The 14467-nt window shown below is 47.3% G+C and overlaps 1 protein-coding gene across 1 annotated transcript in view; it reads right to left on the bottom strand.

The window, feature by feature from the left end:
- Positions 1 to 14467, bottom strand: part of LOC118795174 (ubiquitin carboxyl-terminal hydrolase 43-like) — an 81845-nt gene that overhangs the window by 41832 nt on the left and 25546 nt on the right. Inside the window, exon 3 of the mRNA XM_036553564.1 lies at positions 5037 to 5149. Within this exon, the coding sequence (XP_036409457.1) occupies positions 5037 to 5149 (113 nt within the window). The remainder of the gene's footprint in view (positions 1 to 5036; positions 5150 to 14467) is intronic.

Raw genomic sequence — 14467 nt, 5'->3', positions numbered from 1 at the left:
ATCAGACACAAAGCGCTATCCGCGAGAGCATCCCTTTGTACAGCAGGCCGGAAACGCCGCCCCTCTCAGACCCAGGCTGCCTAGGATATTTACCAACATGCAGAGCAAAGATATGGAGTGGACACAATGAGCTGTGTAATCAATACTGTCAATAAGGCGCAAATGGAAAAGCTAATGGCTTTTGCAGCGCCTTCCCAGCAGCACAGACTCTGTAAGAGCTTTGGGAACATATCAGCTGAGCATTAGAGACAGTGGCACAGCTCCATCTTTTGACCACTACAGTACAACTGCCCTGCCTGCCTCCACCTTTTAACACTACAGTACAGCTGCCCTGCCTGCCTCCACCTTTTAACAGTACAACAATGTCTTACAACATTAATCTCTACAAATTCCTCAACTACTGATCATTATAGTCCATATGTAAAACTATGATGATATTGCTGAGCCAGCATACACACTGGCCCCTAAACAGCGGCTCTGTACAGGAAGGCAGTCCCAGGTAATGCAGGTCAAAGGTCTAATTCACCTACACAGGCACAACATAAGTGCTCAGGTATTCGGCCTACTTAACTTAGTCTGGGACCTGTGTCTTTATTGCTGTTATTGCTTTCACATTATTTTTATTCATCTGGAGAAATGTGACTGGTTAATGAACAGTCATGTTTAATGCAACATTGATATCTGATTCCACGCACTGCTAGTTACTGAGAAAATTTTATCCTTTGGGGGTATCCTTTTTCACAGCTTCTCAATCTACCTCACCCTTTTAACCACTAAAATACAGTAAAAACTGTCTCTGTCCAAGTATAGCTGCTTCAGCTGTCTCCATCTTTTACAACATTAATCTCTACAAATCTCAGCTACTAATTGTTACATAGTGTTGTACTAAAGATCTACATAGTCCTCTGAGCACTATGCTTATTACAGCCATGGAGTTTCTTCTAATAAGGCTGGGTGAGGGTGGTAATAAGGCTGCACCCTGCAGTGCAGACACCTAGGTACGAAGACAGAATAAGGCCCAAAGTAATGCTGGGAAAATTGGATGCCTCTACTGGGATTTTTACATGCCTGACTAAAACCCCTTTCACCTGGCAGGATCATAGGAGCCATTTGTCTCCATTGAGATGTTTTTCAATCTTCAAGCCACTAGCCAGATGGACCCAGCTGCTAATAAACACATATTATACCATACACAGAAGCTCAGTGGGTGCCTGGAATCTCCAAGGCACTATGAGGATTTGCAGAGGTGTTAAAGGCCAAGACTGAAGAAAACCTGCATGGACACAATGTAGTCCTCCTACCCATTCTCACACCACCAGCGACTGTTTTTCACACAAGTGCCACAGGCTAGCATTTCCACCAACATCATCTAAGCAACTCACAGGCGCCTGATGTGACAATACAGTGTGCTGAAGAAAGGTGAAATAAGGGGACCCTGGCCAACCTGACTGACCCAATCCCCCTGCAGGACAAAGGCATGAGTATTCCATCATTGCGGACTTGCGGTCATTGGTGGCTGATGACACAGTGCAGCTTGAATTTGCTGGGCTGTAGGGCTCCGTCTGAGCTTGAAGCATAGACCTTTAGTGATTGAGCCACTTAGGAGCCAACTGCATTACTTCATACCAGAAGACACAGAGTAATACAGTGCGTTTAATGTAAGTAGTGAAATCCTACATGCGAACACATCAACATCAACATTACCATGAATCATGGACTTACTGTCCAATCAGGGAGCAGCATTAGTTTGAAGCCATGCACACATTTGACTACACACCAAACAATTATTAGGAGCATTACCCTTCAGTGCCTTTAGGGATAGTTAGAAGAGGAGAGGATTATAAATCAAAAACTAACATTTCAGCATTATCATTCTGGCTCAGAGGCCTCTAAAGACAAAATATGACAAACTACTGTGTTTAAAAATGTATCAATGGGAACACAATGAACAATGTTTTCTCCCTGGTCATATCTGATAGCCACAGCACTCAGCTCCACAGAATTACCTCTCGCTTCTTTCACTACGAGCGTCAGTCCAAAGCTGTTACGTTAAAGGTGCTAACAAACATGTTTCGGGACAGCTGGCATTACGGTTTTCCAGGAATACACCTGTCAGTTCTCTTTGCACCTCTGTGATTTACCCATTTGGTTTGAAACGGAGCTGTGGGCCTCCGCAAGCGAGGTCACAAAGATTACGTCTGCAAGCACCTGCGGCTCAGTCGTTGTTAAGGGTAGCAGACCAATTGGAGAGGAGATCTGCTGGTTTCCACGGCACCAGCTGCTGGGGGGGGGGGGGGGGGGGGCAGGCAGAACAACAACAAAAACTTTTGTGTAGTGTCATAACTGGTGCTTACATAACAGTAAGCAGTGACAAGTTTTCACCAAGAGAAGGCCACTCCAAGGCATGCTGAGAGATGACCACGCTGTTACTTGAAGGTCTTTTATGCAATACCTTTGGCTTTCTTATGGCCTAAAATAAGCTGTTCTGGCAGGGGAAGCCAAGATAAAGAGAAACTATCATATGTACCCAGTTACAGAGACATGGGTGAAATCTCCAGGGAATGCTGTGGTGAAGATGTAGAATGGTCCTGGGTTCAGTCCTGGATTGGGGTTTGTCTGTAGCCGGCTTTGGGATTTCTGAGATTTTTGGTTCACTCAGGAGGGTGTACTCTGCCCAGAAGTGCTACAACTAACACATTTTGTTTCACTGATTGGAGAATAATTGATTGATTGAAAAGGAAGACAATGGGTCACCTTTCTTCCCCATGGATATCATCAAGCGGATTTTGTTTATATAGCAACAGGCACTGCTGTTTTGTAACAGCAATTTGTAACAGCAGAATACAGCTGTATAAGGGCCAGGGAAAGTAGTATTCTTGGTACACTGCAGCAAACTAAAAACTTTCCCTGAGGTTTATTTTAAGACATTTATTAATAATCCAGACATTTACATTTATTCATTTGGCAGACGCTTTTATCCAAAGTGACTCACAAGTGAGGCAGAGCACAAAACAGACCAGTTCAATGTTACACTACACTCAAGTTATCACTGTTAAAGATAAATGATGGTATTTATTTCATCATAACATTTCATCATGATTCACATTTCATCATAATATTCATTACAGAGAGTGGCAATTAACAGTTAATACAGACCCCTGTCAATTCCCCTTGACCTGGGATTAAATTTATGTCTGAAGAAAATAAACTTGATCCACCTTCAGCGGAACCTCTTCTTTTTGGAAGGTGCAGCTAGGGGTGGGCATTTAGCTGCGCACCCAGCCTTGTCATTATCGATGTTTCTGCTTGCTAATTACAGGAAACACTGGACTGAAATAATTAGGGCCCTGTCTAAATAATTAGGGTATTGCACATCCCTGTCGACGGCACATCTTTCACAGGAAATAATTCCGCCACCCTGACGTGCAGTGTGTCTGAGCATTACATCTTTGTTCAATCAATGAGAACAGGATATTAGAATAACTATTACTGGACAGGGGGAAAAAGTCCCATGCCAGGATATTTTAAATTACACATGCAGCTCTTACTTCTGAAAACTGTATAAGCTTTGTGGGGCTAATGACATCTGTAGCTCAGGCTAAAGGAATCTGAAACATTACATGGCAGGATCTGTAGACGTTGGCCTACAACAGAACTCCTACTCTAAGAATAGCCACCAACAGCAGCTTGCAAAAGACCGACGGTCACAGACAACTGCATGTTTAGCTGTATAATTAAAACAAATGTACTCCGGTGATATTTATTTCCTTCCAAAAAAATACACTCAGCCAATGCATGTTTTAGAGAGAGAAAAACGCGTATTCACCTAAATAAACCCTGCGTGTACGCCATGTGACTGGTCCAATTTTACTAAACCCCCATGAAGACAGAGGTGAAGAGCATTCTGGGACAGCAACCCTGAATTGTGTGTCGTGAGACCGTTGCAGCCTTGACTGAAAGCACGCATCGCAAAATCAATTAGCGGAGGCCTACAATGGCTCCATCATCAGTGTGAGAGACCTTCAGGGTGATCGATTATCGATCACTAGATCAGTAACAACATTTGACACGCGGCTGAAGACTAATGGCGCTTGCATCCGCTGTCAGTGCATGGTGTCCATTTCATAGTGGAAGTAATACCCCTTCTTTAATATCCAGCCCACTTTCACATGCACCCGTGTTTTTTGTTCCACCGATCTGTTGTGTCACATAGGCTAAATGCTATGAAATGGATTTCCTTTATTGCTGGAAATGATCCGGTTTCCTCTAATGCTTTTTGCCCTTTATGCGTCACAGCTGGCATTAGTCATTGGCACTGGGAATAAATTCTACCGCTGAAACCACAGTTGGGTTTAAATCACTACCCCTCACTTCTTATAAGGACATAATTCCTGAATCATAACAATGTTACTTCCAATGCAAAATTCTCCCTCTCTCTGCCAGCCAAGTGTTAATGTACTTGGGCAACACAAAGGCTGAAGTGATTCTAAAGCAGCCAAAACCGTATATCAGCTACTGCAACTACATCACAGCAAAAGAGCTTCAGGAAGTGCTCCAAGACATGCAGAGCACAGACAAGTTTATCTAAATGGAGAAACTTGAATGTGCTGTTACAGGCACAACCCCTCTATGTCACCTTTATGGTCCATTAAGCTCAAGTCCTCCCAACTAGTGGTTGCATTGCATCATGGGAGGCCCTACCCCCCTGTGCTGAGGTGGATCCACAGATATTCTATATACAGACACAGATGTTCGGCTCTGCAGGCTTCACATTGAAAGGTCTTTCTGCTGAAATTGTAAGTGTTGTGTTTGCTTGCACCTTACAAAGTTTATAAATTATGGTCTGTCTGGACATCCATAGGTAGCACAGCAACTCAGACAGCACTGGAACCTCCTGAACCCTCCAAGACAAGAGGGTAAGCAGGATGGAAGCAGCGCAGGCACTGAATATGTGGTCATAGTGCATCTGTGGCTTTGGGCAGTGTGGAGAGACCATGGTGGTCAGGAAGGTGGACATGTGCTGGTCAAACACTCACTTGTACTGAGCCTGGAAGTGCTCCTGGACAAAGCTGTGAGGTCCCCCAGGTCCCCTGTGTTGCGGTGCATTCGCGGACCCCAGGACCGGGCCATCATCTGCTCCACCGGGACCCTGAAACAGGAGGTACACACTCCATTAGTGTACTACCCTCAGCGTTACACCCACAAACTCTAAACACTCCATCCACCCTAAGTGCTACACCCACAAACTCTAAACACACCATCCACCCTCAGTGCTACACCCACAAACTCTATACACTCAAAGGACAAACCTCAGAGACTCAGAGAAAGAATGTCACCAATAGTGTTTGATTGACTACTTAGTAGGAATGAAACTAAATATAATTTTGAACTTCACAAGATGACAATTTAACAAAACGTTTGTGTGCCCCTAAGGACACACCATCATGTGTTGTTAATTAGTTTACCCATGTGCATGCACAACTGTATATTGTAAAGTGCTGTATATTTTTAATGTAACGTGCGCTAAGCTGGAGAAAAGCACTATATAAAGTGCACAGTTGTTGTTATTCCTATTCTTGTTATCATCATTCATAGTGACCATATTGCTACTGATAATAATAGTTGGGTTGTTGTTAAGTAAGCATCTCCTCTTAAGCAGTTGAAGCTGGAGGTCTCTTCTATTTGTCTCCCCTGTAACTGTACATACTATCGACAGCGACAGTGAGACCTACTTCCGCTACCCGCAGGCAATGCTGCGTTCTTTACAGACGCACAGGTCCTTATGAACAACAGCCGAGACAAAAAGGCTGGGATGGGAAAGGAGCTCTGTGTTGAGCGTTCGGGGCATACATGATCGATGAGACCTTGTAGCCATAAATGACAGTCATGTGACAGCTTTGTTTTGCATTGTGGAGAGAGAGGAAAAAAAAAACCCCATACAAACCTTGAACTGCTTTCTCTTGACTGCTCTTCTACTTGAACATAAACACAATTATGTTTTTTCCAGCAAGGCATGTAATTAAATAAAAAAAATTGAATGCAGCTGAACCGTTGTTTATGGTGGGTCTTGTGTTAAAAGAATGTTAAGCTTTGCAATGGGTGATAGCAGTTGCCACTCACTAACAAACAGAATTACCAAAGCAAGGCAGCAGTGCATTGCAGAAAAACTGTGACATTCTCTGTTAAAATAAGTCTGGTATCAGCTAATGAAACTCTATTCATGTACACAGTATGTGTCTGTCTGTGTGGCTATGAGAAGGAGAGACAGAGCGTCTGCGTATGAGAGAGAGCAAGAAAGACAGAGTGTTAGAAAGAGCATGGAGAGACATGAAGTGTGTGTCTGAGAGGGGAGTGTGTGTATATGTATGTGTGTCAAAGGGAGGGAGAGAGAGTGTGTGTGTGCTTGTGTGTGTGTATGTATGCGTGTGTGTGTGAGAGAGAGAGAGAGACAGAGAGAGAGAGACTGTGTGTATGTGTGTGTGTGAGAGCGAGAGTGAGGGGAAGATGTGTGTGTGTGTGCTTTTGTGTGTATGTGTAAGAGAGAGTGTGAGGAAGGGTGTGTGTCTGTGTGTGTGCTTTTGTGTGTATGTGTAAGAGAGAGTGTGAGGAAGGGTGTGTGTGTGTGTGTGTGTGTGTGTGTGCTTTTGTGTGTATGTGTAAGAGAGAGTGTGAGGAAGGGTGTGTGTGTGTGTGTTTGTGTGAATGTGTGCGCATGAGCTTGTTTTTGGACATGAGGCGGCAGCAAAGGTCTGTGAGCTCAGAGGGACTCTAGAGCAGGCCTTGCTGTGAGCTGAGAAGTGCTCAGAGGTCCTCCTCTGTAACTGGGTACATAAGACAGTCACAACACCGCAGTGTTTAAGGCCAAAGGCCTTCTCCCTCAGCTTCACTGGCCATCCTCCAGCAGCGCATAACACCTAAAAACACTCCACAAGCTTCATTCTCTGCACTCCTTCAGTAACTCTTATCCACTGAGATTTAATTAATATCTACGTGAGTGGGATTAGTTAGAAAAAATCTACTCTTAAACCCTTTGATTCCTTTACAAGGAAAGGAAATATAAAACTTAAGATCAGCAACCATTTAAAATGCCAACTATGGCTGTTGTCTGAAAAACACAGTTCACTTGGAGATAGTTTCTAACAACCATCCTACAAGCCTTCGAAATGTATTAAATATTATCACCTTACAGACTTTGTGTTGCATCGGTTTACTCTCAGACAATATCATCTCCAATGTTGTGCATGATCACATACACATTCACTGATGTGTAAGCCAAGCCAACACATTTTACTGCTTCCTCCTGTTTTCCCTTATAAACAGAAGCTGTGTGAGGCTGTTTCCAGGCTGATAACTGAAGCGTGACCACTGCTAACAAATGAAGGAGGCAAAAAAAGGAAGTGCTTAGAATTTCTGAAGGAAAAGGCAGACATGTGCAAACAAATGAATGCCTGCCTGGCCTTCACATTTCTCCACCTGACCCTGAAGACACTGAGTCTAGCTGAACTCTGACCTCTGAGCTCCAATGGACTCAACAGAACCCCCCCCCCCCCCCCCTCCTTTTCTCTGGCACTCACATCTCGCTACCACCCTTTCAATCTCTTTCTGACTCTATTAGCCTACCTCCGTTTCACTCGCTCTCTTCTCTCTCTCTCTCCCTCTCTGTCTCTCGCTCTCCCTCTCTCCCTCTCTCTCTCTCTCTCTCTGTCTCTCTCCCTCTCTCTCTCTCTCTCCCTCTCTCTCTCTCTCTCTGTCCCTCTCTCCCTCTCTCTCTGTCTCTCGCTCTCTCTCTCTCTCTCTCTCTCTCCTTTTCCATCCACCCTCTCAATTCAGTTCAGCTCAACTTGCTTTATTGGCCTGACAAAGACTGCGTCTGCATTACTGAAGCATTCGTTAGAACATAAAAAATACATTAACAAATTAACGACAAAGGACGACAGACATTATCTCGCTCGCACTCCCTCTCTCACTCTCCATAACTCTCTCAGATTCTCTATCCTCTGTTGGCCCCCTCCACCCCCTCTGAGGAGTTGTTGCTGTGGCCTGGTGATCCCTCTCTTTAAGGCATTTGGAGTTTGTGGGGGGAGGGGGGGTGTAGCCTAAACTGAAGACGGCCCCCCTCTGGGCCTGCACTCAGCTCCCAGTCTGTACTTGCTGCTCCCCCTCCTCCTCCTCTTCCTCCCAGACAGAGCCGCAATGAAACTGGGACGCTAATGTTATCTTTAAAGAAAAAAGACATTCAGAGAATCCGGTCCAGACACAACCTTACACTGTCTCGCCGAATTCAACTGAGCAAAGTCGTCTCTAGAGACGAAGAGCTTTGGGGCAGAAGCTGCCGACACACACACACACACACACACATACACACACACACACACACACACAATGATACAGCAGTTAAGAGGCAATTCCAGCTGATACCCAATAGTTTGTTTTCCAAATATCGTTTAATGCTTTCTACCCTTTTATCAGAAATCACGTGCATATTAATCTTTTTAACACTACAGGTCCCACAAACAGCTGGCAAATGGAGGACAGGTGCTCCTGCTTGAGGTCGTCTGACAGGCGCCTGGGGGGACTGCAGGGTGCTGAAGACAGCGTGACGAGGGCACCCCAGCTCACGCAAGCCACACTCCCCTGGCGGACCGATGCCAATAGCTCCGCTGCTGCAGACCCATGCCCATGCGCAGCAGACGACACACCTCACACTCAAACCTGGGTCTGGGATGTAGGGCTCAGCCTGTGCTTGGAGCAAGAACCTTTACCAACTGAGCTATGCAGGAGCTTGACCTCACCAAATCTTTTTCAGGCTTAAACTCCTACAAAACCACTCTTCATCTCCTCAGCGTGACTCTCGCGCTGCCCTGAGCTCTGTGGCACAGCCCTCAAACTCATTACACCTGCAGCCTTTCTCCAGACATGCTGGCACTGCGTCTTTCTCACAACAGCACACAGCAACATAAAGGAGCAGACAGTGGACATGAGGCACAGGCGACAGAAAAATTAGCACACAGTTTGCTTTCGACAGATTCAATGCATGTCCAATCACGGATAATCAAGGCAGAAGCTGGGTTCCTGAAAGCATATACAATTCATGGATCTCGTGAAATCAAACCTTGATGAGAGACTGTGACTTCTTTTTCATGAAGGCCAGATCGACCTCAGCTAGTGTAACAGACCTGGGCTTCTAGAATGGATGCACTATGCTGAAATGCGGAAACATGCCCTTCTGTAGAAGTGCTCCTAGCATTTCGCTGATTGTGTGTATTCAACACCATCAATAAGGCAGGATCAGGCCACAGCTAACAGGGCATGGGAGACAGGAGGGACCACATTAACACTGACTGAACCAGGTCCGAGCTATGAAACTGGGCAGTGTTGGTGAGGGGTTTAACCAGGACAAACCTGGAGCCCCTCAGATAGGGTTAAACACCAGCGTTGGAACAGGAGGCTTCATTTCAGCCTTCAGAGATACCAGTGATGCCTGCCTGTTCAAACAACAGAAATGGCTGCTTCTGGGGTTTCAGCACTGAGGGGGACTGCGGTCAGCTATGGTCACCATGGCCACGGTGTGCTCCCGCCCGGGTTCGTCTCCACTGCTCCTCTCACCTCTGCAAGCAGCCAAGGGCATCCAAAGGCACTGCCATCATTCAAAAGCAAATCACAACATGCTTAGTAACTTCCTGTCTGCTACAGGTCTCCCCACTTATACTCAGCATATGAAGTGGCATTCGGCATTCATTACAGTCCCTGTTGAAAAGACGCTGCACTTTCTTTTTCGGAACTGTTCCAGTGGATGTGAAAACGGGGGGGGGGGGAATAAAACCAGCTCCAGCTCTTTTTCAAAGTCTTTAAGCCCCATTGTGAATGTGCAATTTTTTTATTTTTAGGAATATCCGCCTTATATATGGGTATACTGTAGGTCAGACAAAGACTGGATTGTAGGATTTTGTGTGATTTCTGGTGACAGGGCCTTTGTAAAGAAAAAAAAGAAAGAAAAAAAGCAAGTTGTTGCTTTTTATTAGCCCTGCCTTTTTCCCAGGATTTGGTGCACTCCATTTCAAAACAAAACTCAAAACAAGGTCAAAGGTCGCTTGGGCAGGGGAAGAATAGACGCTGATTGTGGAAGCGCCTTTTGTTCATACCTGCTTCTGAGACAGAACTTCAGTGAATTCTATTTCCCCCACCCTCGCCAGTGTACCTTGCCAAAAATAGAACCCTACCAGAAGCAACAGCGTGCGGATGCTAATATCCAAGTCACGCTAAGCCGCTCGGTTGTCACACTGCATGTAATCCCCGCAGCCTCAACGCCAAGGGAGGCGTGTTTGGGTCCTCCGCTGTGCTGAGTAAATGAAGACTCCCTGCCTAAGTACCTTCGGCGGTGTAACTGATACGTGGGCTCTAGATAAACAGCCGCGATTTCTGCTGCTCGGGCTCCTTTCGCAGATGGTGCCAGGAGGGCTGCAGCATTCTGTTCGGTTTAATCACGTCCCTGTCTTTTGGGGGGGGGGCTGCTGCTGTGATGCCGTTACCCACCAATGAGGCCAGCACAGGTGAGGCTGCTGGTGTGTGGGTGTGTGTGTGTGTGTGTGTGTGTGGGGGGGGGGGGCGTAGGGGTAGTCCCTCGCTTCCCTGTCCAGCCTCTGAATCACTGTGATGAAATTGAAATAATGGGCAGAGTTTCCCCTGTCACACTTACAGTTCACTTGCAGACAGGCTCACCCAGAGAGGGTAGCGTATCTTACAATTATTATGTTCTGCATTTGGAAAGCTGGATATTTACGGAGAGGATTCAGGTTTACTGCCTCACCCAAGGGTATAAGGGCAGTGGCCCAGCTGCAAAGCACCAACTTATAGGTTATGAGCCCTGCTCCTTACACTGCCACACTGCTAAGCCAGGATCCAGGTGAGCATCAGGCATTACTCACTACTCACATCATAATGCACTGCCCTATGTGACCTCACTAAAAAGGCAAAGTGGGTATAAAACCCATGGCAAGCGTTTGACTTGATGTAGCAAGCAAACCAATCGCTTGACGCAGGCTTTGAAAATCCAACTACTTTTTCCAACTTAAAATTGATGGTGATCTATATGTCATCTCTACATGACCTTGGTTGTTCTGTTGTTTTTGTGATACTCTCTATAACACACACTCTGTCCAGCTGTTTGTGACAAAGCAATGGTTAAAAGGACAATAATGAATATATATTTGATTGACTGATTAAGTGTTGATACAATTCTGAGAACAGACATGGGAGACATTGGCAAAACCGGAACTGATTAGACACATATAAGGGGCAGGCATTAATACATGCAGACTGCAATGATGCAAATTACAATGGGCAAATCAGCAGACTGATAGAGCTGTCTTCTTCCGCGGCTCTTTCGCTGACAGGCAGCAGGGCTCTGGCAGCCCCTGCTTTGCTGCAGAGAAACTCTCCACCCTGCTGTGTCAGGGCAGCAGCGGCCGAGCCGGCAGGACTAACAGCCCTAGTAATGGCCGCTGTGTGAATAATTCAACGCAAATTCAAAGGCCGCGTGGAACTGGCGCTGCCAGCGAGCGCGGCGAGGAAGCGCTCGAAACGCCGGCTGCGTCACCGACGCTCATCCGACCTTTCAGGCGGATGAGCACGGGGAGGGATATACTCGGTCAGAGCTCCTCTACTCTCCTCTCCTCTGCTCTCCTCTTCAGAGCTTCCCTTCATCTCCGCTCCCTCCCTCCCTCCGAGAGCGTGCTCCGCGGACAGCGGGGCGCTTGCTAAAAATAAGCCCGCCTTGAAAGGAAAGGACAGGACAGGACAGGACAGGAAGAGCCAGGCCCCTCCCCCCGGAGTGCGCTCTCGCCGCGGATACGCAACGCCGCTGTTCCGCCATATGCTCGCCTCTGACCTGAAAAAAGCACAGGCCCGCTGCGTTCAAAGGTGTTCGGCGGTTGGGCGCCACCGCGCCTGCAGGATATCAGGAAAAGCGCACGCACACCTGTCGCACGGTCACCTGCGGTCACCTTCGGCTGACTTCGGCCATCCACGGTCACCTGTGGGGTCAGCCTGCTCAACAGTTGTGGCCCCAACGCTGTTAAGCTGTTAACTTTCCTGACGTAGACCTAGTGCTGGGATATCATGACCGAGCTGGAAGACATTCCTGTCCACTGTAAGGTTATATTGTATAATTTATTACTTCTAACTGGAAATATATGTACTGGTTGGCACAAAAATCTATGGTCAATCATGTTGTCCCACTTACTGAGCAATTAATTCATTTTATATGTTTTATGGACGTACAGCAGTACACTTGAATGGCTTTTCACTAAGTCAGTGCTGCGGAAAACACTGCTGTCCTTGTGGTGTAATAGCATCATGCTTTGCACCTGTCTGAGTCTGTTGAGGTAGCACAGGCACCCCACAGTGCAGGCCAATGTGAGAGAATCTATCCTTTCAGCGCAGATCTTACTCCCCGTCTTACAGCCTAATGACTAATGAGCGCAATTTGGGCTGAATGGAGCTGGTGTCACTGGCGTGAAACGAATCGGGGAGGGTGCTAAAACAAACTTGACACCCCTGGCTCGCTTCCCCGTCCCCCTCCCCCTCCCCACTGCTCTTGGGAGGCCCAGTAATCACGTCACAGCATTAGTGTCCAGCTGGGAGTCCAGGGAGGAATGTCTCTGTCCAGGTGCGAGTGGAAGGAGGAACAGGGAAGTGCGTGTTCCTGCTTTTTTTCTCTCACCCCTGGCTCCTGCTTTCCTGTTGGATCCTCTCGCTAACACTCTCCGGCGTTCCCTCTTCCACTCGCTCTCACTCTCTCCTTCTCCTACTATCTCCCTCTCGACCTCTGACAGGGGTACAAGCTTGTTGACCTCAGAGAGCAACCCCTCCTTAGAACCAAGGCCGCATGTCATCGGTGCCTCTCCCATCAATATTTAAACCATGCCGTTGCTCTGAGGACGGAGGCCGCCTGTACGGCACTCGCAAACCAGCGACGGCTGCCTCTGACGGTCTCGCTTTGGCCTTGTTAACCCCCGGCGTGCCACTCCTCTCCATCAGCACTGTGGCCACACGCGTCTGCTCTGGCCGTTGCTATGGAAATGAGGGCCAGCCCAGTTCAAAGACAGGAAGAGAAATAAGCCTCCGCAGATGCGCACCATTGGCAGTGGCTGGAAGCCAGCTCCGCCTTGGCGGCGGCGGAGAGAACGGTCGCCCGTCGGACGGCCTGGCTGTGTCTATTCAGTGGCAAACATTCATTTGCACAAAAAAATAAACCGGCAGCCAAAAGGAGGAAAGCCGTTCAGGTGAAAACAGGGCATCAGGTTGTGTTTATATCAATGTTGCATGCTGGTTGCCATGGATACGAGAAGTGACCCAGCTTGAATGGCGTTCCCGGCTCGCAACATGGACCGTGTAACCGCTCTGGGGGCATTTTTGGAGCCCCTACTTGTGAGACTTTTTTTCCTCAAATGTAGAGAACTCTTTAGTAAAGCTTTAGTAAAAACCCATTATCACTCTCACTTTCCACCGATTTCCTGTGATAGCTTCAGCCGAAAGCTAATTTGGGGATCGCACATCAGCGTCAGCTACATTCTGTGGGTCACCTGCACCATACCCTTAACCATACCCCCCCCATTTGTACTGTTCAGTTTGAACTCACTCAAGCGTGGAGCGCTGAGCTGTGCTTGTAGCCAGAGGATTGCAGGTTCAGTTCCAAAGTGGTAGCCTTGTTGCTGAGCCCTTTAGCTAGCCACTTAGTTTGAACTCCAGTAAACATCCAGCTCTATAAATGGATAATACTTAAAGTGTAAATGTAACCAGCCATGGATAACACTGTCTGCCAGGCAAATGAGCATAATAATATTCCTCCATGCTATTACTCAACTGCAATCCACCATGCGACACGCAGATGCAGGAAGAGGGCTCCCGGCTAAAAAAATAGTCATGTGAGGTCTCACCCCGTGCAGCTGACAGAGGGGAGAGACCCGCAAACGCAGAGGAGAAATGAGAGAGCCCGGGGCCTCCCTTTTGAAGGGTCTGTGCGACTGGCGGCCCCTCTCCGCCGAGCAGGGTCATGTGACAGGAAATGCACGTGCTGTGTCCCGCCCCCCTCTCTCTTCTCCCATCTGTGCATTAATTGAGGCCGCAGCACGTGGTACACTACACCACGGTGGAGGATGACAGGGCTGCGAACGGCAGATGATAGATGCGGTTAGGATGACTGGGCTTTGCCACAGACGTGGCCAGATCGGCTGACAAGAAACAGGAAGGAAGGACACAAACTGGATGAGGAGAGTGACATGATGAGAGCAAAAACAGAAGGCAGCAAAAGAAAACAGCAACAAAGCCCTGTAACAAAGCCCTGTAACAGAGCCCTGTAACAGAGCCCTGTAACAAAGCCCTGTAACAAAGCCCTGTAACGAGCCCTGTAACAGAGCCCTGTAACAGAGCCCTGTAACAAAGCCCTGTAACAAAGCCCTGTAACAGA

The sequence above is a fragment of the Megalops cyprinoides genome, chromosome 19 (genome assembly GCF_013368585.1).
Source record: "Megalops cyprinoides isolate fMegCyp1 chromosome 19, fMegCyp1.pri, whole genome shotgun sequence".
NCBI lineage: Eukaryota > Metazoa > Chordata > Actinopteri > Elopiformes > Megalopidae > Megalops > Megalops cyprinoides.
The sequence above is the reverse complement of the archived record's forward strand: the minus strand, read 5'-3'. Positions and strand labels throughout refer to the sequence as shown.